The 25,680-nt window shown below is 41.6% G+C and overlaps 2 protein-coding genes across 6 annotated transcripts; one reads left to right on the top strand and one right to left on the bottom strand.

Annotated features, from left to right (window-relative positions):
- The first annotated feature begins 294 nt into the window (after positions 1-294).
- ankle2 (ankyrin repeat and LEM domain containing 2) lies at positions 295-20,477 on the top strand. Of its 2 annotated transcripts, none has more exons than XM_083978731.1 (13): positions 295-408; positions 2,509-3,015; positions 4,474-4,668; positions 5,063-5,247; positions 13,772-13,960; positions 14,064-14,186; positions 14,554-14,617; positions 15,089-15,268; positions 15,368-15,470; positions 16,137-16,327; positions 16,419-17,295; positions 17,939-18,070; positions 18,570-20,472. In XM_083978731.1, the coding sequence occupies exons 2-13, from the start codon at positions 2,520-2,522 to the stop codon at positions 18,778-18,780; spliced, it is 2,946 nt and encodes a 981-aa protein (XP_083834857.1). In that variant the 5' UTR covers positions 295-408; positions 2,509-2,519; the 3' UTR covers positions 18,781-20,472. The 2 variants fall into 2 exon arrangements, with proteins under 2 accessions (XP_083834857.1, XP_083834858.1); XM_083978732.1 differs by lacking the exon at positions 295-408 and adding an exon at positions 1,299-1,419 and having other exon boundaries at positions 18,570-20,477.
- Positions 20,478-20,556: 79 nt separating this feature from the next.
- pgam5 (PGAM family member 5, serine/threonine protein phosphatase, mitochondrial) lies at positions 20,557-25,520 on the bottom strand. Of its 4 annotated transcripts, none has more exons than XM_083978736.1 (6): positions 25,047-25,520; positions 24,406-24,578; positions 23,407-23,532; positions 22,965-23,053; positions 21,506-21,639; positions 20,557-21,103 (listed from the first exon to the last, which is right to left on the bottom strand). In XM_083978736.1, exons 1-6 carry the CDS (start codon positions 25,283-25,285, stop codon positions 20,953-20,955), a joined length of 912 nt encoding a protein of 303 aa, XP_083834862.1. In that variant the 5' UTR covers positions 25,286-25,520; the 3' UTR covers positions 20,557-20,952. The 4 variants fall into 4 exon arrangements, with proteins under 4 accessions (XP_083834862.1, XP_083834863.1, XP_083834860.1 ...); XM_083978737.1 differs by having other exon boundaries at positions 21,506-21,636; XM_083978734.1 differs by having other exon boundaries at positions 22,965-23,060; positions 23,408-23,532.
- Between the last annotated feature and the right edge of the window lie 160 nt (positions 25,521-25,680).

Below are 25,680 nucleotides of genomic sequence, written 5' to 3'. Positions count from 1 at the left end.
TTGGAATCGATTCATTCCTGTTTTAACATTTGTTTGGGAGATGTGATTGTATTTATCATAAAATTGCACTATTCATCCATCCATCATCGCAGCTTGTGCTCATTCCGGGTATACTGCATGGATGTATTATTAAGGTATACTGCCTGTCGTCACTCGTCAGGGACTTCCAGGTTGTGTCCCCACCATAGGTCCCCACGTTGGAGCTGTTGTTTTTAGCTCAGGCACGGTGTTGGACGGAAGCGGGTCCTCGCCCTCTGCATTTTGAAACCGTCGCGGACTGGTCGCGGACACCTCCACCTAGCAACAGTAGCCGGGGAGAGAGGAGGAGGTGGGCATGCTTCTGTAAAACCGACAATATTTTCAGCTTCAGTGTTAAACTGTGGTACAGGTTTAAGTGTCGGGTGTATGGTAAGAATACAAGACCGGTTCTTACCGTAACGTTGCGTGTTTTTCTAACGCATGCTATCGCTAACTGGCGGCTTGAGTGATTAGCTTCTCGCCTTGCTACACGGCTAATGCCTGTTAGCATGCCTGTCCAGATGAGCTCAGCTCCCAGAAAGGACCGTGTTGTTAACGTCAGTCTGAATTGTCTTTACTTCTGCCTTTAAGCAGACACTGATCTGTAAGTGTAACTGCTGTTTGTCCTAGTATATGTGTGACTACAATGACAGATCGTCATATCTTGCTTTGGGCTTGTCGAATGCATGCCTGAGTTGGGTTGCATTCATGGGATTGTGCCAACAAGATATTAAAAATGGTGTTTGCCGTATACTAACATGACATTACATCTCGATCAACTGCCTGTTATTTTTGATAGTTAACATATTGTTGAGCATAATTTTTTAGACACGACATTGCTAGTTGACCGTTTCATGGATTAGTCACGTCTGCAATAAGAGGGCATGATGCTACATTCACATCTTGAGGAAAGTGTGTAAATAGCAGAGACGTTCTCAAAATACAACCTCAGATATCATGTGGTGGTTTTTAACAATGGACCAGTGACGTTCAAATCATGTGTTGTGCTTCATTATAATCTTAATTCCTAAATGGAAAAAGCAATGGCACCGGTTTGTAGAGGGATTTTAGTGGTGGCGCTCCTCAGTAAAGTGCTGCAAGTCGACGTTAGTCATCGCGCATAATGCTGTTGTATGTCGCTCCTGTGAGTTTAAGGGAGAAACGTAATAATTAACTTTATGTTTGGCGCCTGTCAGTTTCATGTCGTCCGGGTTTGAGTTTTCCCACTGGTCTGAAATGCAGCGTGCGCCCTCCCTTACAACGGAGCATGCGCAGAAAATGTTGTAAACAATGAGACTATTCCAGACCGTCTCCAGCTTTGTGTCTGTCCAACAGTTTATCTGTGCAAAACTAACCGCGGTTTCCCTTATCTCTGCGTATACAAAATAAAAATGTTCCTCGGTAAGTATAGGGATACATTTGTTACTAGATGTCATCACGTACACTTTGATTTCCGTCGGTATCATCACCAAGAAGACGTATCAAATGTGTTACGTTGCAGCCCGAAAACCCACCTCGCATGACATACTTGGGCGTGACAGTGTGGGAATGAACCGACTAATGTTGTTATCATTTTATACAGTTTTCTACATATTTGTAATCGTTAACATTTCAGTACAAAACTACCGACTTGACCATGTCAGTCATGTTTTTCCGTCTAAGCGGTTTCCCTTGTGCTAGCTTTGCCCGGCACAGCCCCCGCCTGCTAAAGCTGGCTTGTTGTTGGTTAGCGGGCTAGCTAGCAGATGCTAGTCCCACAACAGTGCGGTGTTGTCTTCAAAAAACATAATGTCTGGGGTTAATAATGTGAAAACCTAGAAGTCCAGTAGCATCTGCTGTGTCATTGCATTACATGTACTTATAGTTGTAAAATATAGTGTTTTGTTTTTGTACAGATATGTGAGCTACATGTTATGTAGTTGTGTATTAAACATGGAAATATTCGTAACTGCAGAGTACTTTATTTTTTTTGGGGTGAGATCACTCTTGTATGTGTTTCAGTGCGTGACTACTTACTGTGGTGTGATATTTATGTGCACGCACAACTGTTGCAGGCTGTTGGATTTCTTATTATGAGGAATACTGAGGAAGGGGAAACTTACTAAACTCACCAAGGATGTCAAATACACGTGTATGAGCTTAATGAGTAAAGTCAAAGCTGTATTGTCCACTCAATTATACCAAACCTTAAGAAACTTTATGCTCAGACTGTTAAAAGGTTTCAGACTGGATGGTTTGCATTTATCTGTACTGGCAATGATAATGACAAAATCAGGGGACATTCTCATTTTGATATACAAGTACTACAAATTTGAGAAATGTGACACCTCAAATGTAACTGCAGCTGTGATGTAGTGTTAATTGTGTTATATTTAGTCTGCAACACTAACAACACTTGTGCTAATTATCACATTTCCCTATATGGAAGTTGTACAGCTTGTTAACAACAGCTGCTCATGATGCTGATATGTATTGTGTGATGTATTGCAGGGAGCTGAAGTATGGAGGCGGTTCTGACCAGGCTGAGGGGGCTAAGTGCCGATGAACTGCGGGAGGAGTTCGCCCGAGCGGACGTCAAGTGCGGCCCCATCACAGCTACCACCCGAGCCACCTTTGAGAGGAAATTAGCCCGAGTCCTGGCCGGGCCAGAGAGCAGCGCCCCCGAATCGGACAACAGCACTTCAGCTGGAAGTTCAGACAGTACAGCCACTGTTGCCAATCATGCCAACCCAGTGCCGAGTGCCACCTCAGCTCCCACCAATGCTGCTACAAGCAGGAGCCGCTCTGAGGCCGCAAGTGAAGAGTTGGACTTTGGCTACGGTCTGGGTCTGAACCCCCCAGAGGAAGAGGAGATCTCTGTAAAGGCAACCGCAAACAGTTCTGGTGAAGGCAGTCACATTCAGTCAAAAACAGAAACCCCCTCAAAGCCTGCACAAGTGTCCCCATCCTTTTTTTATGGAGTTTGCCCACTGTGGGAGGACGTCTTGGCTAGAAATGGTAAGAGACACTGAGCTTGTTACTTTGTGTGCTGTTACGTTTGTATGTCGTGTGATTATTGAGTTGACAAAAGTTGCAGCAGCATTCAGGATTACTTGCCATGTTGGCGAGAATTTTTAGAAACTGCAGGAAAAAGTTTCTGTAACATGGGCAAAAAATATTTTCCAAAGATAACTACATCTCTTGTATGCTTGTACTTTATCTGCACAATATGAAACAATCTTAAAGATTAATCTTAAAAATGACAGCGAACTTATTACTCTCATTGTGTGATAATATGCAGATAATTTTCAGTGGTTAATATTTTTTGTCCACGTAATGCCCATTCTAACTATGCGAAAATGGGACATAGTCACATTGCTTGTTTCTGGTCAACATTTCTGAAACCATAGTCAGTTTGTGATACTCAAGGAAAAGCATTAATTGCTCTAATTTGAGAAGCTGAAACTTTCAAATGTTTTGCACATTTATTTGAACGAAATAGATTTTTTGTTTTCCTGTTAAGCATCTAGTTATATCACCAGTATCAAAATTAAATTAAAAACAATAAGGATGTTACCACTTATTCATAACTAAACAATAACTGGCAGGTTGATTAGAAAAATTATTGTCATGCGTAGATAAAGTTTCATACCCAGAACTTTTATGTTGACTTTAGTGCCACACAACAATGATATTATAATGAGGTTAAGGAGTCAATGCTTGCAACAGCTGGAATTGTAAACATATGACTCCCATCATTAACAAATTATTTCCATGTTTCTTTTCCACAACAAAAGCTGTAGTACATCAATGTACAGTACTTTCAGCACATTGAAACAAGCATATTGATATAGTTCCAATTTAAATATTTATCATAAAACAGTTGTAAACCAATTATCTGTGTTTTTTAACTGATTGGTTCTCTAATATTTTTGTCTGAGCACTATTTCTTTTACAGTTTGATTTTGGCCTTATACTGAAAAGAATCTTTCGAGACAGATAATCCTGTCGGTTGTTTGTTTATTGGTGATATAGTGTGTGTTGTCCATTTTCAGTATTTATGTTGAACTACTTGCTACTGTCGTGGTCAGACACGCACGTTTGTCTGTTCTGTTCAGTGGATGACATAATTTGCTGTTGTTTCCGTGGTGGTCAGCAGCAGGGCAGTCCATCTGCCTGACCTCTCTGAAATAGACTATTGATCTTAATGAATCTTGAGCTACTATAAAAATCAATTCTGTTAATGTTAATATGTCAGGGCAAGCGTTTGTTCCAGCTACACTCTCTGAAGATCCTTATCAAAATGTGACTCTACGGGCTGACTTTACAGAAAAGGAAATAAACACCAACCTCTAAAAGGCACATTAACAATCTGTGATGAGTAAAACAACACAAACAGGTAGTCACTGTGTAGAAAATATGACAATATGAGAACATGGCTAATTGCTTTTTTTGGTTTTGTTTTGTCTTCTTTAGAGAGAGCACATGTATACACAGATAAGAAAGACGCACTTCAAGCTGTAAAGATGATGAAGGGAGCCCGCTTCAAAGCTTTTCCCAACCGTGAGGATGCTGAGAGGTTTGCTAAGGGGATCTGTGATTATTTCCCCTCTCCCAGCAAATCTACACCCTGTGTATCTCCTGTCAAACCAGGCCTGGTCCTTAGTAAAGGTAAGTTGAGAAGATTTAAGAGACGTCCTTGTAGAAATGGCCAAAGTCAATCATTCTCTAATAAAATATATAACAATGGATCTGTTATATATTTTATTCAACATTCCGCCTAGGTTTCTTCCTGGTATGATAGTGACCTTGTGAATATTTTTTGCTGCCTTTGATGTAAGTGCCATCTTTGATCTAGTCATTTTAATTTTTAAAAATGTCAGCACAGCGTCAAGATACATCATTTTGCCAAGTTGTGTCAAAGTCAGGTCTGAAGTAGCTGAGACAGCATGTCACAGACAGATCGAGCCAAATCTACACACTCTTTTTGGGTCATTAAGCAGCCTTGAACAGTATTTCAATAGCTATGCTCATCCTTCATTTATTTCTCCCCTCTCCATGCTAGACAACATGGAGGTTGATACCATCAACCGGGAGCGAGCCAACAGTTTCAAGAGTCCACGCACCCAGGACCTGACTGCCAAACTGCGGAAAGCTGTGGAAAAGGGTGATGAGCTGGCCTTCAGCGAGCTGGTCCTGAGCAACCCACGCTATCTCATTGGGTCAGGGGATAATCCCACTATTGTGCAGGTATGTACTGCCCGTTTTCCTGAGGAATTCATAAAAGCCATAGATAAAGTAAAAAGGATCATTGTCTAAGTGTGTTGCAGAGGCATTTGCCACTTATAGATGCATATTCTGACTTGAAAGTTATTATTTGTTCACTCATAACCCCCTTTTTTTATTTTTTTTATTTACATCATTGCCAACCTTTTAGCCACTGCATTTGTTGAGATGAGAGTTTCTAAAATGAAAACATATCCGATCAGATGTATCGAATGACTGCATTCAAAACCCTGACTAGGTCAACACCCTCACTTCATAATTGCGGCATTATCTGACAAAACCACTAAACACATAAGTTAAATGCACAGTGCTGTGATTTCAGCTTTGTTTTCATTTGTTAAATAGATACTTGGGAGAAAAAGTTTGGGGACACAGACCATCTTTCTTTTTTGTCTCACAGAGAGCACATCCTTCCTCTGGGATCCACAGTAGTTTTGCCTTTATTTACTTTTTGAGGTGGCCTTGTCATAGATGTAGGTCTTTATTTCCATTTTCCTCTTTTTGATATATTATGTATAATACTGCCCTACAACGCAAGAAGGGGGTAACTCATTTTTTGTCAAAAATGAGATTTTGACATTTTTGGGACAATACAGGTCTGCTACATCATGTGAATAAATATCTTGACTTATCTTGATCTTATTTGGGATATATTTGTGGTTGGTTTTCACGGTAACTCCCCAAAACAGCGGTGAAACAACAAGAGAACACCGTAACTAGAGTTACCTTATTCTCTCTGTGTATAGAACTACCCAAAGCTGTGGGGAAACAACAGGAGAACACCGTAACACGAGTTACCCTTTTCTATCTGTGTATAGAACGCACAACACGCCCTACTGTACAACGGACTACTAGACGCTCTTGAGATACCGCTTTCTATCGTTGTAGAACGTACACCAACAAGCTCTACTGTACACACACTGAGTTACCCCCACCCGAGTTACCGTGTTCTTTCTGTGTATTGACGTGTCAGATTCTTTGCCGCGCTTTGACTACGCATTCCATTCATAAACCCTGAATAAAACAACACAGATTTTTATTGGTGCTAGAGATTCGTTTCAGCCAGAGCGATAGATATAACAGCCTATAGATTTTCGTCTGCAAGATGGCCCATTTTTCCAGAGGAAAGCTATTGGTGGATTTGGCATTGAAGCGCCGCCTCCATAGTACCGGTAAGTAATAAATAAATCAGCGTTGACGGCTTGACAGACCGGTGGATCTCCGCTGTGTCTCCTAGCTAGCTAGCTAGCTAACTCAAGTTACAGAAGCATAACCCCATAAGCCCACATTTCCGAACGTTTACTCTCATGTTTCATAATGTTTATGACGGTAATTATTTTTGAAAAAGGGTCGCCACTCTGAATATCCAAGCAGATCTGTCATTTTTACAGTTTATTTAGTAGTTTGGGTCTGCTCAGTGTAATAACATCTGTAACTGATGTTAGTACAGAGGAAACATCGCCGTTACCAGTGCGAGCATACTGGGTTCGATCCCGAGTGCAAACCTTTTTTTTTAAACAATCTTTATTCATTTTTAATTGTAATATACATACTAACCCACACATTATGTAAATGATTAGGATGCGGACAGCCTTTAAGCTGCCAGATCCCTCTTGTTTTATCCTTCTTTCTTCCGAGGAAGTCCTACTTCCCAGTTCAAATCACATCTCACAACAGACTATCTCACGCAAAGCTTTTACTTTGAAAAAAAAAAGAAGCTATCACTTTGTAAACTACTCTAACGTAGTTCTAATATTTTGGCTTATTTGAAAGATTGTGCAATCTGATTTATAGTTTGATTGCCTTCACTGCCCCTGTCTGTTTTATTTTCAAAAATAATAGTTTTTATTTAAAAAAATAAAAAGTTCTGTGTGGGACTCGAACCCGGGTCTCCACGCTGTTAAACATAATAGTTACCTCTGCACTACGGCAGCATTTGCTTTGCTATCAAAATATTCTCTACTTGTTGAATGTTTTCACGAATGTCCCCCTCCTCCTCCTCCTCCTCCTCCTCCTCCTCCTCCTCTCCAGCTTCCAGTGGAAAAAGAAAGCTCCTATCAGCCACAGTGCCCTCTGCAGGTACATCCATGCCCTATTTGCTAAAGTTGTCATCGATTATCAGTCTATAGTTCTCATTAAAAATATCATATTAACATGAAAATATTAAGCCAATTCATATTTGAATGTCTAACTGTTAACTCCTCTGCTTCAGCTCTTGCAGTGCCCACCACACCAGACAGTGTGGTTCCAGTTTTGCCTCATGCAGATGGTGGGTTATAGGCTTAATCTCAATATCCTCCTGAGACCCAGGAAAAAAAAGTTTTCTGATTTTTATTTTTTTTTATTTTTTTACATAATGTTGGGGTGGTAAAGAACAAATTGCAAAGAAAAAAATATGAACATTTAATTTAATTTTGATTTTACAACATGTGCACTGTTACTAAACATGCAATATTTTGATGATAATGTACATGGAAAGACTAATTATCTTGTGAAGTACAGTAATATATATATATACAGTAATATATATATATATATATATATATATATATATATATATATATATATATATATATATATATATATATATATATATATATATATATATATATATATATATATATATATAAATATCAATTATGTTTTTTGTTTTTTTTTATCAACCACACTACTTATCTTTGTGATTTCATCATTAGACATTCTTCCTGAGATGGTATTTCAGTGAGCATTTAGAAGTTTTAGAGCAAAAGAGCGAGACAGCTTCTGTCAAAAGCTGTCCCTGAAAAACATGTGACCAAAACACAAGTACAGAGTCCCGATGTCCACTACAGTGTACAGTACATTAGTAAAATTAGCTTTTTTTCATATGAAAAGTAAACAATCCAGTTATGAAAAATCACTTAAATGTTGCTGAGATGATTATTTATAATAAACAATCAAAATACTTAAAATTGTCAATACCATGCTCTCTTACTCTTTCCCATAAAATGTGCTTGTTGAGATGTTGGCCAAGAGACACACAGGAAGTTTTTAATGTCACACCCCACACACAAGATATCATTATAAAGGGCCAGTTGTCCTCTGTAGTGAACAACAGGACGTAATAAGATGACATCCATAGTATAAAAGAAATGGGCTTGAATATGATGTGCACTACAGTGTACAAAAATGCATTGCTGGGTCTCAGGAGGATATTATGGTTGACATGTATTTACAAATATTGTTATAATATTATGTTGAAATATAGGCTACAATATCATTGTGAATGTGACATATTTGTAATTATTATTTGGAGGTCTCTAATTATTATTTGTTTTATTAATTTCAGTTTCATGTGGGGATGTTGCAGAAGGCCTTGAACAGGAAGAATGGGCAATTCTTGACAACTGCCTGACCGAGGAGGACCTCTTTCCTGGTTCCCTCTTCCCTGAATACTCCAGTACACCAGAGTTAGAGCTAGGAGAGTCCACGTCTTCCCCCAGGTCAGAGCTAGGAGAGCCCACGTCTGCTCCCATGTCAGATCTAGGAGAGTCCACGTCTGCCCCCATGTCAGAGCTAGGAGAGCCCACACCAGCCCCTACTCCAGAGGCCACTCCAAGACCGCCTTTAAGAGAAGGATGTGGCAGAAAATGCAGAAGGAGATGTTCATTAAAGTTCTCAGAGGAGAGGAGGAGAGTGCTCTGGGAGCAGTATTGGAAGCTGACCTATGTTGAAAAGAGGTCCTTTGTCTTCCACACTGTGGAGAAAGGTCCAACAGCTACAACAAATGTTGTTCAAGAGGAAAAGGCAAGTCGGCGGGCGAGATCGCTGATGTACAAGCTTGTGGATGACCATCACGTCATGCAGCGTGTCTGCAAGCTCTTTTACCTGTCTACTCTTGGTTACCACCCCAGTAATGACAGTATAATCTTTTCTGTCATTGGCAGTGACCTGTCACAGGCACTTGCCCCAAAAAACGACCAGCGAGGGAAGCATGTCCGTTTAAACAAGCTGGATGAGGATCTGATGGATCAACACATTGAGTCCTTCCATCCGGCCATAAGTCACTATAGGAGGGAGCACGCCCCTAACCGCCGGTACCTTCCGAGTGACATCACAATCAAACTGATGCACTCGGACTTCCTGGACAAAGGCAACACCTGCTCCTACGAGGCCTACAGGTACATTTCATTTAGTACTCAGGATATACAAATAGTGATCACTGCATATAAAGAGACAAATGAATATGAACAGTATAAGTATTGTATATTATTCATATTCATGTAAGTGTTTATGTTGGTCATAGAATATTTATCAGACTAATTTGTAGTTGTAAAATGCTGGATTGATGAGGACATCAGCAAATATGAAAAATTAGAAAAGATTTTTTCTGTCCTGCACCTGCTAACTCTTTTGGATGTGTGTGCACCTTCCTCCTTTGATTCCAACATCAGCAAATATACCATTATAATAATACAATTTTATTATATTCTCCAGGAGGGTGGTAAAAAAGAAAAAGATCAGCTTCGCGAAGCTTGGTGAGGAGCAGTGTGAGGGCTGTCTGCTACATGAGGAACACATGAAGGAGGAACATGCAGGGGAGACCTGCGAAAGTTGCCAGCGGTGGCAGCAACATATTAACGCAGCAAGAGAGAGCCGAGCAGAGTACCGGTCCGACGCTGAAATGCATGTTCCACCAGACACCACCATCAGAAGCGTGGACATGCAAAAAGTCATAATGCTCCCTCGGATGCCGGGCGTGAAGTCAGCTGTCTTCACGCGAAGACTCACAACATTTCACGAAACCTTTGCCACCGTGGGGAGAGTCCAAGGGAGAAAACACCTCTCAGTGGTCTGGCATGATGGGATCGCTGGTCGGAGTGCCAAGGAGGTCACCTCGGCGTACTTTGCTGCACTTAAGAGGGAGAGGGATGCAAAGCACATTATTTACTGGGTGGATAATTGCAGCGCACAGAATAAGAACTGGTGCTTGCTGTCATCTCTTGTCTCCATTGTCAACTCTGACACCATTGCGGCAGAGGACATTACACTGAAATATTTTGAGTCTGGACACACTTTCATGTCTGCGGACAGTGTACATCATGGCGTGGAGTTACAAATGAAGTACAGACCAGGAGGAGGGGTCTACGACTTCGAAGATTTCCTCTCAGTGGTCAGGGAGAGTAACTCAAAGAAGGTTGAAGTGGTCAAGTTGGCAAATGAAGATGTCCTTAACTGGATGGATGGCCACTCCACTGTGAAGGGAAGGAGAGTGCCCAAACTGGCTGAAATAAAAGTGTTGCAGTTTCGGCGTGGGTACAGGTATATGTACACCAAGAGCGCACATGGGGAGGAGGAATTTCGAGAGTGTGACTTCCTGCAAAACAAATACCTCTTGCAGATCCCCACTGCCTGGAGGCCAGAGGATAAGGGCATTGAGGTGTCTGTAAAAAATGACATCGTCAAGACCCTCTGCCCCCTCATGCCATCCACCAGGAGGCAGTTCTGGTGCTCGCTGCCTGTCACCATCTCTCAAGAAGAGTAGGCTAAATTGTTCTGCCTCGTTTTGTACTGCATTTGGATACTCTTTTGTATTATTAGATTAGTTTAGATGCAACTTCATTGATCCCGGAGGAAATTCCACATTGGTCAGCTGCTCATTCACACAATAAAAAAACATGCCACAGAATCAATATTAATAATTCATAGATAAATAAAACAAGTTAAAATAATATTAGTTAGTCCTGCTCAAAAGTGCTCTAGTGCACCATAAAGTTCTGTAGTGCCATGTCATGTCTCTGTATCCTCAGTTCCCTCCCCCCTCCCCACCAGAGAATTGTGCAACCTTTTATCTCCTTTTTTTTAAATGCTCCTCTTCTGTGTGAAGGCAGAGTGCAGAGGGTGGTTGATGTTATGCATTGATTGTATATAGTTTGAATTGAATTGGAATTTGTTTATTTCGGTCATACAACACCAACATCAAAATCAACCATCCTGTGTGGACAATTTAGCCAACACATATTATACACAATTGCAACCATACACACACACACACACACACACACACACACAAAATATATCATACAGTGACCGAAAAGGGAATAGGCTGAAGCCCAAGGCTTATATTTGCCTATCCTTTACACTCTATGAAATTAAATTACCTAGAATGTCAGCAGTCCAAAATAATAAGATGAAAGTAATCATTACTGTATTTTATAATTGTTCATTATTTTACATTTCAAGGCTTTCTTAAAACTCAACAAAGAACTACATGTCTTCAACTCCTCACTGAGTTTATTCCACATTTTTACTCCTAAGACTGAAACACATTTGTATTTTATATTAGTTCTCACTTTACACATTTCAAAAATCAATAACCCTCTTAAATTATAGTTTCTTTTTCTTAATTTAAATAACTGAAGGATACAAGCTGGAAGGCTGTTGTTCTTTACTCGAAAAATGATTTCCATTGTCTTTAGGAACACAATATCTGAAAATGTTAATGCATTAGATCTTATAAATAGTGGGTTGGTAGGTTCACAATAGCACTCTTTGTTTATTATTCTAATGACTCTGAAGTTTGATTATAGGGTCTATGTTTGTTTTATAAACGTTATGTCTGTGAAATTGAATATTCTGTACTGAATTAAATAATAATATACTGTATTCCCATGTCTTGTTGTCGAAATTGATGAATATCTTATTAAATGGTACACATTTCAACTTCTATCTTATCAATGTTTTCCATACATATTTTTTTTAGCAAAACTGTTGCTTTTACTGTTTCAGTATCTGTTAAGACAAAAGACTTCCCCAGCCTGTCCGTGGAGCACCACTGGGACAGCAGTCTCTCACCGAATGTGCTCCTCTTCTGTGTGAAGGCAGACTGCAGAGGGTGGTTGATGTTATGCATTGATTGTATATAGTTTAATGTCTGTGAAATTGAATATTCTGTACTGAATTAAATAATAATATACTGTATTCCCATGTCTTGTTGTCAATATTGATGAATATCTTATTAAATGGTACACATTTCAACTTATATCTTATCAATTTTTTCATACATATTTTTTAGCAAAACTGTTGCTTTTACTGTTTCAGTATCTGTTATTGGCTTTGAAAAAATTAGTTACAACATAATATAACATTAAATAAAGAGAAATGGTTAAGTTTAGTACACAGTAAGTAACACAATACCAATCGGGCTTAAAAATATGTTGCGAGCTGTCAAGGTATTTTCATGTACACGTTAATACACATATACACAATAATTAAAACTAAATTTTATATTGTATTGATCTATATATTATATGTTATTGTGCTCCTACATTAGCTTTTGAAGATTATCATTATTATAATAGAGTATCTGTGAGTAATCTGTGAATAATCTCATAGTGATCGGCAACCATTTTACAAATCAAGGGAGTTACCCCTTTCTTGCGTTGTATGGCCAGCTTATATTTCACCTCAATGCACAGATAGACAAAGGTAACTCTAAAATAAGGGTGAAAGGTTAAGTTTAAGTTGAATATTTTTACACAGCTAGACTTCTACTGGCAAAAGCAAGGATTTGACCAATTTTCAGAATCCTAAATTCAATACAGTTGACTGGACAACAAAAATACTTTAAACTCATTTTTCTCAGAACTGCACTCTGAGGAGTTACCCCTTTCTTCCGTTGTAGGGCAGAATAGTCATAGCTATATTTTAGTGCAAAGCTTTGTTTTCAGTCACTGCTCTATATATATTATGGAAAAAAACATTTCCAAGCTGTGACAATGCATTAAGTTGGCATCACTGTCACTGCAGACTGTAAACACCCCTGTAATAGAAACTGTTTGTGCCAGAGACTCAAACTCAGTGATGAGGCATTCAGCTGACTGAAGGTGGAAATTTGATCAGTCGGTCAGGGCCGATCCAAATCATAGGGCTGGCCTCACCACTGCGGTCCAGCCAAAAATCTGTATTTTTGAACTCCCCTAGTGTCACGAAGTGGCCACACCAATGTCCAATTCAAATTTGAATGATAAAAATTACATTTAATGTGCATCAGAGGTGGTTTTCTTATCCTGTTAGTTTAATCTTTAACTAGATTTAACTGGAAATAAATAGTTTCTTAAGTCAGGTCAGATCAGTTTTTTTCTCTGTTATGCCAATTCACAACAGAAGTTATCTCAAGGCACTTTTCAAATGGTGCAGATCTAGACCTTTCCTCTATAGTGTTTACAGAAAACCAACAATTCCCACCAACACAGCAACAGTAGTGAGGAAAAATGTCCTTAAGAGGCAGAAACCTCGAACCACACCCGGGGTGGGTGGTCATCTGCCTCCAACAGTTGACTCTTAAGATCTAATCCTTAGGGGGAAAAAATGGTGATTGATAAATCCCTAACTTTAGAAGGTGACGTTCAGGACAGATGCTGCGTTTGAACAAAATGAAGCATCCTTTCCTGTTGGTTAAAAGATTATGTCCTGATCTACACAGCTGTTCCTCTATTTGTCTGCTTAGGAGGGCTGTCGATACAATGTCATGCACGTGGCGGCCAAGGAGAACCAGGCAGGCATTGCCCAGCTGCTGCTGGACACCTTGGAGAATCCAGAGTTCATGCGCCTCATGTACCCAGATGATCAGGAAGTCATGCTGCAGAAACGTATCCGCTACATTGTAGATCTTTACCTCAACACTCCAGATAAGGCTGTAAGTTCTTTCATACCAGCTGAAACCAGATAACAGTGTTTCCAAATGAAGTCACCGGACCGTTTTCACATTGTGTTTTGTTGTGTATCTCTGCGTGTTCCAGGGGTTTGAAACACCGCTCCACTTTGCCTGTAAATTTGGGTGCCCAGACGTGGTCAATGTTCTGTGCTCGCATCCTGACGCTGATAAGAACTGTAAGAACAAAGATGGCCTGAGACCTTGTGATGTAAGGAGGTTTATTTAACTTTACATGTACACTCAGAATATTCAGTATAGCCTGGACCGCCACTGTGGGAGGTTAATACAAAATATTTCTGAATGTGTGGACATATATACAATAGCTGTCTGGAAGCTACTCAGCCTCACACAGTACTGCTGAACACAGAGGACCTGGCAATATTAGCTGAGGGAGATAGAGTTATGCTCAGTCAGGTTTTGAAGTTGTGACCTTTAAGCTTGCTTTTCAAACCTGGCAACAGTCACTCTGCACATTGTAAGCTAAACTTAGATGAGCAGATTCTTTCCTCAATTGATTCAGCAACAGCTGTATGGCTCTGCACGTACAATTAACTGTTTATTTTTCCTTTCCACAGGTTATTTGTAGCAGAAAAAATAAAACCCAAGAGGTGAGGCAGAAGATAAGTGAATATTTGGAGGGTAAGGATATACACATATATTAAAACATTAAAACATTAAAACATTAACAATTCATGCTCCCCTGTTTCCCAAAGGACACCATTTTGTCTACAAACACTCATCAGTATTATTAGTTTTTAACCTTTTCAGTCTGTTATGGTGTCAGCCATGTTGGCTGATGGAAGGATTTAGGATTAAATCATCATTAGAGTCAGTCTGGGGTGTGAAAATGATAAATTAAGCAGTGTAAGACAGGCACGATACTGGATTTGTTGTCTGCGCTTGCTACTTGGCAGTGAGCTCTTTATACAGTATCTCTTGCTGTCCTGTGCAGAGACTGACAGCACCATTTGCAATAGATTTCACAACACACTAAATTAGATTTTGTCTTGAAGTAGACATCCAGCTTGAGCTTTGATTCTCACCACTGCTCTGTGAAGTGCTGTGAATAAAAGTCTTCTCAATCAAATTTAAATTGTTGTTTTCTCATAGACCGCTGCTATATCCCTTTGTTGAGGGCAACCGACAACACCTCCCAGCCCATCATAGGGGCTCCATGGTCACCCGAGGCCTCAGAGAGTCTCTCCCTGATCCAGCGGCACACAAGAAGCCCCAAGGATCCACTGATGACGGTCACCGCCTTTGCTGGACCGCTGAGCCCGTCAAAAGCAAGTTCTTTACCTTAAAATCAGTCTCTCTGTCTGCAGAGAATACACACAAACATAATAAATAACATATAATATATAACATACAATATCTCCTTGTAGGCAGATGACTTTCGTCGGTCCTGGAAGACGCCACCCAGAGACCGAGCCGACCGTTTTCACCACATCCTCAAGTCTGATCCTGACCGTGGGGCAGAGAGAGTTGGAAGGTTAGTCCCACATGCTTACCTCACTGCAGTGCTGCAGCGAAGCTAAGTTTTAATCTTTTTGAAAAGGTAAAATATTTTAAATTTATTATGCAACTGTCTTTGGACTCGGATTGGCAGTCGGTAGTAGGAGAGCAGGTGGTCCTTCAATGCAGCTACGGTGTTCAGGTCTGATACATACAGCAGATAAAGCTCCCTCCCTCTCTCTCTCTGCTGAGACTGTGTGTGCTCTTTAGTCATGCAACATCGATTTCAATGTGACATTTAATCATGTTTTTAAAAAGGAAAATGAATAAGACTAGCTAGACTAACTAACTAGAGACTTTAATGGCATGCAACACATCCACACATTGCCTCAACCTACATATTGCACATCTTCTTTCACATCAATCTGTCATCAGCCACAAGGGGCCCTACTGTACTATATAGGGTGAAACCAGTAATTGTTTATCTCTACTTTATCTCTACCATCTGATAAATGGTTCACTGCCACGGTAACGGCAAGTGATTCACAGACAAACATGTATAAAGCTACAGAGTAATTAGATCTTATGTTGATTTTAAGTTGGTTTGTGAAAGTAGGTCAGTGCACCAGCAACATGACAACACCATCTGTGACTAATAAATACAGAGATCATGTTTATTCATTTATGTAATCATTTTTTACAGAGACCTGGCACATGAGATGGGCCACCCATGGGCTGAGTACTGGGACTTCCTGGACAGTTTTGTGGATTTGTCGTCGACCGAGGGCCTTCGAAAGCTCGAAGATTACCTGAGCAAGAAGGATTTTAGCCCACGGGCTCATGAGGAGGCTGGAGAAAACGAGACCAGCAACAGGTTCAAAACCCCCTCTCCAGGTAAACTCACCTGCTCTGAGTGGGCTACATTATCTGCTGTCATGAAGAAATGTAGTTAGAATTAAAGAGTTTCTGTTATCCCTCATTGCAGGCAAGCCCAAAAAATTCTGCAACTCCATCTCCGTTGGTGCCTTCCTGGACGAGGGTGACGACATCAGCCTCGAGGAGATGAAGAACCGGCAGAACGCAGCACTCACCAGCATCACCGCCTCTGCTGCATCTAAGGACGGCCTGAAGGGAGCAGTGGGCGGCCATGAATTCCACATCCTGCCCATGGCGCTGCACCACCGCGGGGCCGACCTGATCGAGACGGCGGCCGAGCAGGACCTGCTGTGCTGCTGCGACGACGGCCTCCTCTCGCCTGGCGTCGTCTGCAAAAACGGCTTGTGCTCCTCCTCCTCCTCCAGAGACAGGACTCACAACGGAGACAAGGTCTCCCCTCGCACGTCCCCGTCGTCCTCCTGCCTGCTGTCGCCCATCTCCAACCTCATGGTGGAGTTTGAGCGCATGTCACTGCAAGAACCACTGGACAGCCCCCCCAGCAGCAGGGAGAGGAGGAGCAGCGGCGGGAGCCGGCACAGGGACATCCGGGACTCCTACAGCTCCTCCTCAGCCACAGACCTGAGCTCCGGGCTGAACCGCCTGTCTCTTGGTCAGAGTAATCAGGACGGCGAGGCCTTGGAAGGTCCGAGCTGGAGAACCGAGGGAGGGGAGTTGGAGGAGAGGCGCAGCAGCGGCAGCTCGCAGGAGTACTTTGACGCTGAGGAAAGCCTCGAGTTACTGGGCAGGACTAGGGGGCCGGTAACAGGGGGGCGCAACTTCTGTGCGAGGTCCAAGTCATGGGACCATGGGGGCAGGGACCTGAGCAGCTCAGGGTCTTCTGGGTCTTCTTATAAGTCCTTAGATAACTCCCATGAGTTCCTACCCAGGACTCCACCGCACATTAGAAGAGGACTTTTCATCGAAGGGTGAGTCACTCTGGTTTTTCTGCACAATAGGAAACGTCTCCTTTAATGTGTCATTGGATGATGATGATATCTTAGGACTGATGATGCCCTTAACTTGAAAGTTGTGATGACAATGAGGCAATGTGATCAGTTCTCCATTAGGGATGTCACCATTACTTGTTTTCACAATTAATCGCGGTATTAAACGCCACAATTAGCCTAATTGATCGTAAAGATTCCTAAATACCGTCACTTTCCAAAAAAGATTATGTCGGAACCATATCGGCAGATGCGCGCCAAAGTGAAGGAAAATGCTCAGATACTGGTCCATTTATCTAACGTAATGCTGAATTGGTAGGAATTTAAATGTTAGCGTGTCATTTGTAATCTAAAATAATGATTACAATTAACTTTTGGTATGGATGGCAATTAATGATTTAAATATCTCAAACACCTCCCCCGGGGGATTAATAACTGGTCCTATATTAAGAGATTACTAATGTAATTATATTTGGACTATATTTGATTTTACACATTCATAGTGCTGTGAAATGTACTGATGCATAATAATCGTGATAATCATAATACCGTGATTATTTCTCTGACAATAATCATACCAAGAAAGTCTATAATCGTGACATCCCTATTCTCCATGTTTTCACAGAGATTCACCAACCAAGTTGGACAGAGAGGTCATGTCGGCAATAGACGGCTTAGACATCGATCCCCAGAAGTATCCCAGCATTCAAAAGTGGAAGAGCACAATGACGTCGTTCTCTATGTCAGACATGCAGAGGTTAGTGTACATTTGACATGTTTACTGGTTTTTAGGGATCATGTAGAACGCCTGATGCCTGACTGTGATATCATTTCATCAGAACAGTCTTTGATAAACTGGCTAGTTAAATATCTTAAGCATATTCTTTAAAATGTTCATGCAGAAGGAGAATTGTGTAAAAGTACTGAAACTGCAGAGCAGTCCATTAAAAGTTAAAATTCAGAAATTAGGCAACATTAAGGCGAAGAGAAGCCCCATTTTGAATGAACACAGAAAGACTTTGCAATTAAAATGCTCTGCAACTACACTCACAGGACATTTCAGGAGTTCATACTGAGGTGAAATGCCAGTGAATTAAGTGTTTACGGTAAAGACAATTGCAGAAGGTCAGCACTCTTGAGGTCTTTTGTGCTGCAGACTGTAAACCTGTACCGTACTCATTTACCTTTTAGTATTAGTAGCAACACAGCAATATTGTAAATGTAACCACTGACCAGTGTTGATGTATGTTGTCCAGCTGGCCCAGCCCTGCGGTGGTCAAACCACGACTCAGGAAGCAGCATCAGACTCCTGGCTCCCCGGTCAGCGGCCTGATCTCTCCCAGCAGTCGCTTCAGTCCTGCCCGGCACGCTGCCTCACCAGACTTCAGCCCCAGCCGATACAGCCCTGCCAATGCTAGCTACATCCAGCGCATTCGCCTCAAGCACTTGAACGAGCCACCAGTCTAACCCCTCCCCACCCCCCTCCGCCTTTTATCCCACTGCGGCCATACCCTAACCCCAACCGCCTCCCTCCCCACTACAAACCCAGCTGCACCAAGGTGGCTACACCAACGCTCAGAAACCACATACCTAACAGAAATATGCACAATTGTCTGGAAGAATTTGTATTAATGATGTATGGTACTACTCCTATGTAAAACAGGAATTCTCATCACGTTGGGTTGTGATGTACACTCAAGACTTTAAAAAAGAAAAAAAAAAACCTTGGTAATTTATGTACTGTATGGGTGTGGATCGTGTGGAATTGACGGTAATGTTAATTGTGGCAAGTGTGAAGCACCTGTAGTCAACTTTTTTGAATATCGTGAATTCAAGCCGCACTCCCCAAAGTTAGTTGGTCACTAAAACCTTGGTGTGCAATCCTCAACAGGAATCTGTCACCGGAGATGTTCTTAAAAAAAAAAAAAAAAGTAAAATGTCAATATTTTAAAAAATTATTTTTTGTATGTTGGTCAGTAGCACAAAATTTAAATGTTTTTATTAATGGTGTTAAAACCGACTGCCATTTCCTATGTTTTTCCTCAGTTCAGGAATTGCCTTAATTTTCTGAAGTGATGGACTAGTTCTCTGTCAGTTTGCATCGGTCACAGATGATTACGGCAAACATGGGAAAAACTGATAAGACTGAGATCTTCCATGTTTTTATTTTGTTCTTCAATAAATGCATACATTTTCTATCTTTTCTCGGTGGTTCCTGGACATGTCTTGACTTTTCCTTTCAGCCACTAACGGCGGCCTTAGACTGTGCAATTTTTATTTTCATGTTTTCCTGAAGTTATCTTTCAATCACAACCATCTCGCACAGTGTGAGTCTGAGTGACAAAACACACCCATCAGTAAAATATATTTTCAAATTTGTCTTGTCTGGGCTGAACCTTAAAAGTGCTCAGTTTGAGACGACCTTAAAGCTGTACTAGGAGATTTGTAACTGCTATAGGGCAGAGAGATGGAAAACTAACTCAACAGCAACAAAATCCTGATATTTTCTGTGGCCTGTTGTGGCCATCTTGTTAACAAAGAACTGCCTTAAGCTTACAGAGAACACACCTGATACTCGCAACCCTTTTTACATCCAAATAGAAGTGTGATTCAGCGTTAATTTAAAAATTAGAGCTCAATAGATCTTGAATTATCATAGTTGTTAGGCTTGAATCTCAAATTGACTCACAGTGAACTCATGCACACACAGCAGGTTCCTGCACATGTTACCTCAATTGGAACGTGGTTGTGTAGAAACCTGCTGCACCCAAATAATTTGTAACTTAGGGGGAAATTTGCTGCTGTATCAGGGCTCATCAGCTACGTCGAGGACAAAAAAGCCAATCATTTTAAATATTCAGATTGCCACTCTATTTAGGTTGAGAGAAACAAGTGTTCTGAATGTAAATTTTTTTGTGAACTAAACCTTTATCTGAGAGCACAAACTACTTCACTTGAGAAGATTGTATTGTCATCCTCGTGCTCTCAGGTGACAACAGATCTATTTCTGGTCGCTGAATGTTTATGAATGTGGAACTTTGCAAAAATGCACCTAAACAACTTAAAACATGCTTCTTGTGCTTTTAGCATTCTGTGCTTTATTAAAAATTAATGGTGAATTCTCTTTCTGTATGTCTAGACCTCATTTGCTTTCAACTAATCAATAAAACATCACTCCTACTTTACTGCCAATGTGTCTACGTGCTTTCATTTCAGTGAGAAAGGAAATGTGACAGAATCTGCTGCAATTATAGTGGTAGTTTATTTACTACAGCTGCACTGTATCACACATATTCCTCACATCAGATACTGTAAAGACATGTAAAGCTAACGGCATGATTTGCATTTACAACAGCTATACAAATACAACTTTTTTTTTTTTGGTTTAAAAGTCAGTCACTTGTGTAAAAATCCTCAGTTACATTCAGCAGGAGTTGCTATGCAGCTGTTAATCACTTCAGTGGGCGTTGTATGGCACAGAAGTAATCACAATATCACCACCACCACTGAGTCTCATTATTTGATGGTAGTCCACTTACAAAATAATAAACATCAAAAAGTAATTTTCAAGACACTTAAGGAGAAAACTGAGCTTTGACCCTGCAGCCGACTTGAGTCCGGTGAACTAGCGGTCTTTACTTAGGTCCGTGTTAGTTTGTCTGGAGGCATGAATCCTGCGTCTCCCAGAGTCCTCAGGGCCACCCTGCCGCTGGGTCGGATGGTGAGCCACGTGATGCTGCCGTTGTTCAAACCCATGCGTAACCAGCCCTCTGGAGGAAACTGCAGGGCCCTGAGAGAACAGGAGACAAGTATGAGCAACTGACAATGGATGTCTACGTACATGAGCTACTGTATATTAAAGGCATTTATTTTATTACTTGTGTGTGCTATTGTCAAATAAGTAGTCGTATGGAAGATATTTATATTTAGAAGAATGTACTACATATGCCTTTAACCAGAAGCACAGGACAAACAGTCGCCAAGAAAAGCACAAGGCTGTGTGCAGCAGCTATGATATTTATATTAAACAGGAAAATTTCCTTTGCAGTGACACAACTGAAGCACGAATTCAAATTAAAAACCTCATGAGACAAAACTACAGCATAGTTTAAACACAAAGGTTTAGCAAAGCAAGAGGCCACACTCTGGCCTCGGCAGAGCAGCGATCACCATGGCCGCCGGCGACACAAACCTGCAGACAAAATAACGGATGACATTGGCATGACACACGATGATCTCATAGCTGTCCTCCTTCTGCTTGGGGTCAGCCCGGTGGATGTAGCGGCGGAAGGCTGCCTCAATGCGAGCTCCATCTTCATGGTACTGCTGGAGGACGGTAGAGAGGTTGAAAGCCACCTTTGTCACATGAAAGGGGTTCTAGTCTGAACCCCTCAGTCAGTATAGAGTCAATACATGATGCCGCTGGACAGTGCAGGGAATGGACCAAGAGTGTCATGCCAAAATATGGCCAACAACGTAGAAAACATCATTTCAGATAAATCTGAATCACCACTGAATCACTGCTGCTGCTGCTGCACTGGCTATATTAACATTCATATGAATAATCCCATGTCCTACATCTAGGGTAAGGTGATACTGACTAACACATGGGTTCTGTATAGGAGCATAGTCTGTGCATGAAGTTTTCCAGGATAAAAAAATGTTGTTGGTATACGATTTTCAATGCCTTTCAATTCTGTTAAAAAGGGATAGTTCAACATTTTGGCAAATTGGCCCATTGCCATAATCCCTATAGTCATAGCAGTAGGTTCGTTACCTTTAATTTTTGGTGCAAGATATTTTTAGAACGTTGGAGCAGAGCTGCAAGCTGCTCAGAGCTACGCTACAGAGGCTAATGGGATTTCTTGGTTTCCCTCATGAAACTCATCAAATACACAATCCAACAACTCCAAAACGCTCTGGCGGACAAGTTGTGACCTGCACATTGACCGCGTTATGAGATAATAACGGAATGTTACGAGATGGAATTGTTTTCGAGGCAAAAGCAGAGACTGCTTGCGGGAAAACTGCGGGAACGCGCATCAGCGGTTTAGCATGAATTTACCCAGAAAACGACTCTGTCTCGTAACGTTCCGTTATTATCTCACAGCGTGGTGAATGTGCAGGTCACAACTTGTCCACGAGAGCGTTTTGGAGTTGTTGGATTGTGTATTTGATGAGTTTGATGAGAAAGAAATCCCATTAGCCTCCGTAGCGTAGCCTCCATCATTCTAAAAATAGCTTGCACCGAAAATTAAAGGTAACAAACCTACTCCTAAAACTACAGGGATTATGGCAATGGGCCAATTTGCCAAAATGTTGAACTATCCCTTTAAGAATGACAAAACTACCTGTATGAATGTTAATAAGGCTAATGAATAACCTGTATTAACTACAGCTTCATGGCTGCTGGATCTCCTTTAACGTTGGCATTTTGGAAATTAACTCTTCCTGTGGTCCATTCCCGAGACATTGCCCTGATGTATTGGCTGATTTTGGAGCTGCAAGTGTAAAAAAAAAAAAAAAAAAAAAAGCACTCGACAGGACACCTGCACAGACACACTGGTGGCACAAGGTTGCCTATACAAGGATATGTAGAAAATGTGGCCTACAGTCCCCCCTAGAGGTAGAGAGGCTGTAGCTTCTCTCACCACAGCGTCGGGCTTCCAGTGGGTGACGGGGGGAACGGGCTCGATAGGCGCTCCCTCTCTCAGCAGATCACAGCTCACCAGCTCCACTCCTGGACCCGTACCACGTTTGAAGCAAGGAAAAAAAATGTTAATATACGTTTGTGATTTTCAGCATCTCTGCTTCAGCTACTGTATGACTGGGGCTGATGCTAAAAACATAATAGTGACAGGTACAACAAAGATCAACAGAGTGACAAATATTTTCAACAGAAAGTAATGTCAATTACAGTCAATCTCAACACCAGAATGTGTCGGGGAGATGTGAGTATGAAGAGTAAAGCTAGAAAGTTGACATTTTAAGACCTTAAAAATAAAATTTACACACAATTTTCTCAGCTTGGAGAAGTAAGAAGCCTGAGTGTTTGACAGCGCAGCGCTGAAAGGCAGCGTATCCTTTTACTACCTGGAATGTGTTTGCTGATGATATTTGCGGTCTCTGTGGCCCTGGCCATGCTGGAGTGAATCAGAACATCATACTTTAGTCCCAGCGCTGCCAACCTCTGGCCCGTCAACTCTGCCTGCTCACGACCTGCAAGTGGAGACAACTGTCATTGTAACAAAAACTACTGATATGTCAGATTAATATTAATCATCAAAATGTTGGGTTAAAATCTGGGTGAGGCAACGAGCAAGAGAAGGATACCCTCACAGAGCAGTCTACAACAACGCCAGACATATATCTAAAGTTGTCTGACTAAAATTACTCCCCAGCCTGCAGAGTGGCATACCTTCCAAATGACATAGACGTACAAGTTTATGGACCAGTATGTAGGATTTAGTGGCATCCAGTGGTGAGGTTGTAGACTGCAAACAAATGAACCTCAGCTCACCCCTACCTCTCCAAAGGTTCAGAAGAACTAATGACCCTCGGGTAACGTACGAAATTAATTCCACCCTGCATTTTAGCTCTGACACACATTGAGGTCGAAGCTGCATTTACAATTTAGTCAAGTAAAAATGTAACTAAAAGGATCACAGCCACCAGGAAACACACATAAAAAGATTGGTGATAAAAAAAAATAAAAAAAAATAGCAAAAGGCCAAATTAGAGTGAAGTAAAATAGAAAAGCTTTACAAGTAAATAAAGCCAAGTAAAAATAAAGCAATAAACACTGTAGAGCAGCATGGAAGATGACCTCTTCAGAGTAGCTGCACAGAAATACTAACTTAGCACATTCAGGACGAATCACATTGCCTTCTTTTGTATACCAGTCAGGTGGAGTTAACATACTCTAGCCTGGAATATGGCCACAATCCCATATACATCATAAAGGCTTTATTCTAAGATAATGAAAACTTTGCAGTTCTTAGTTTCTGTTTGTGGATAAATATCCCTCTTCTGTCAATAGATGCCTCTAAATCCTATACACTAGTCCTTTAAGCAGCCATTAAATCAGTCAACCTAATGGGGTGAGGATCCTCTCCTTGTCGCTGAGCCCACTCAGGTTGTACTGGGAGTGTCTGATGAGGAGGATGTTGCGTGTAGCCTTTGGTTTCCCGTTGTCCTGCTCGGAGCTGGGGTCCTCGGTTGCACTCTCCTTCTTCTTCCCGTTGGTCAGTACAGACGGGTCCCTCCTGCAGTTAATACGACCAGATCTTGAGATTAGAGGTGGCCTTGTCTGACACGGTTAACTTCAGGCATGGACAATCTGGGTTAATGTCACTATGGTTTCAGATGAAACGTTCAAGAACTACAACACACATCCAGATCTGAAGTCTCCCTAGTCGTTTTCCAATTTGACTATTTATAGCGGGGTGGCTGGTCAGCAAGAGTCACTCGAGGAGTAAGTATCCTGACATCTAACTTACAACAAATCCTGTTAGGCCACTCGCCATGCAAAAACGCCAATTAAATATAACAATGCGAAATGTGTCCAATATAAGTTATATTGTCCTTATCGAAATCAACCTAATGTTAGCGGTGGTGAGCAGCTGGGTCATTGGACTCATAGACATTTGACAGAGATTTTGATTGACGTGCAAAAGAGAAAAGGTGGAAAACAGAGACAATACAGCAGAAATCATGACGGTCGAGGAACATACTTGTCCCAGTTGAAGTCCCAGGCGTGTCCAGTCGGGGCTGGCGTGTGTTTGGCAGGTGTCCACGCCGGCTGCGCAGCTCGAAGGACGGACAGTCTCGGCCAACGAGTGGCCGTTTCCCCGCGCTGCTCTCCGGGGTTTCCCCCCCATCCCCGGGAGTCGGCGGCCGCCGCCGTGAACAGCAGCACGGCGGAGCCCCCAGCCAGCCCGCACACAAGTTTTAAAGTTTTCCTGTACGACATCCTGCGAGCCGCAGAGGAACCAAACTAATGCTAGCTAATTAGCTCAGCTTATCGGGTGTACCGTTAACGAGGTGTATCGCTGTCCCTCCTCACAAATGTATGGCTTCGGCTTTGATAAAAATTAAAAAAGGCGCCTGAGTGTTAATTTCAACTCCGGGGAGACCGAGCTTCCCGTGGCAGCTACCGCGCGGCGACCCTTGGCCAGAAACTAAAACTACAGTCGGCACAACAGATAGCAAGCTAATCTATTCAGCTTCCTACAAACAGTACGGTGGCCGGGCGGAACCCAAACATTTGGCTTTGCTTTTCACACAAGTCCCAAGGAGCGCCACGCGAGGGCGCTCTAGTCCCAAAATCTAAAGCCATAACCACACTATTAATTCAGCTGTGTTGAG

This window comes from Trachurus trachurus (assembly GCF_905171665.1).
Source record: "Trachurus trachurus genome assembly, chromosome: 9".
Lineage (NCBI taxonomy): Eukaryota > Metazoa > Chordata > Actinopteri > Carangiformes > Carangidae > Trachurus > Trachurus trachurus.
Note: the sequence above shows the minus strand (reverse complement) of the source record. Positions and strands in the feature narration are given on the sequence as shown.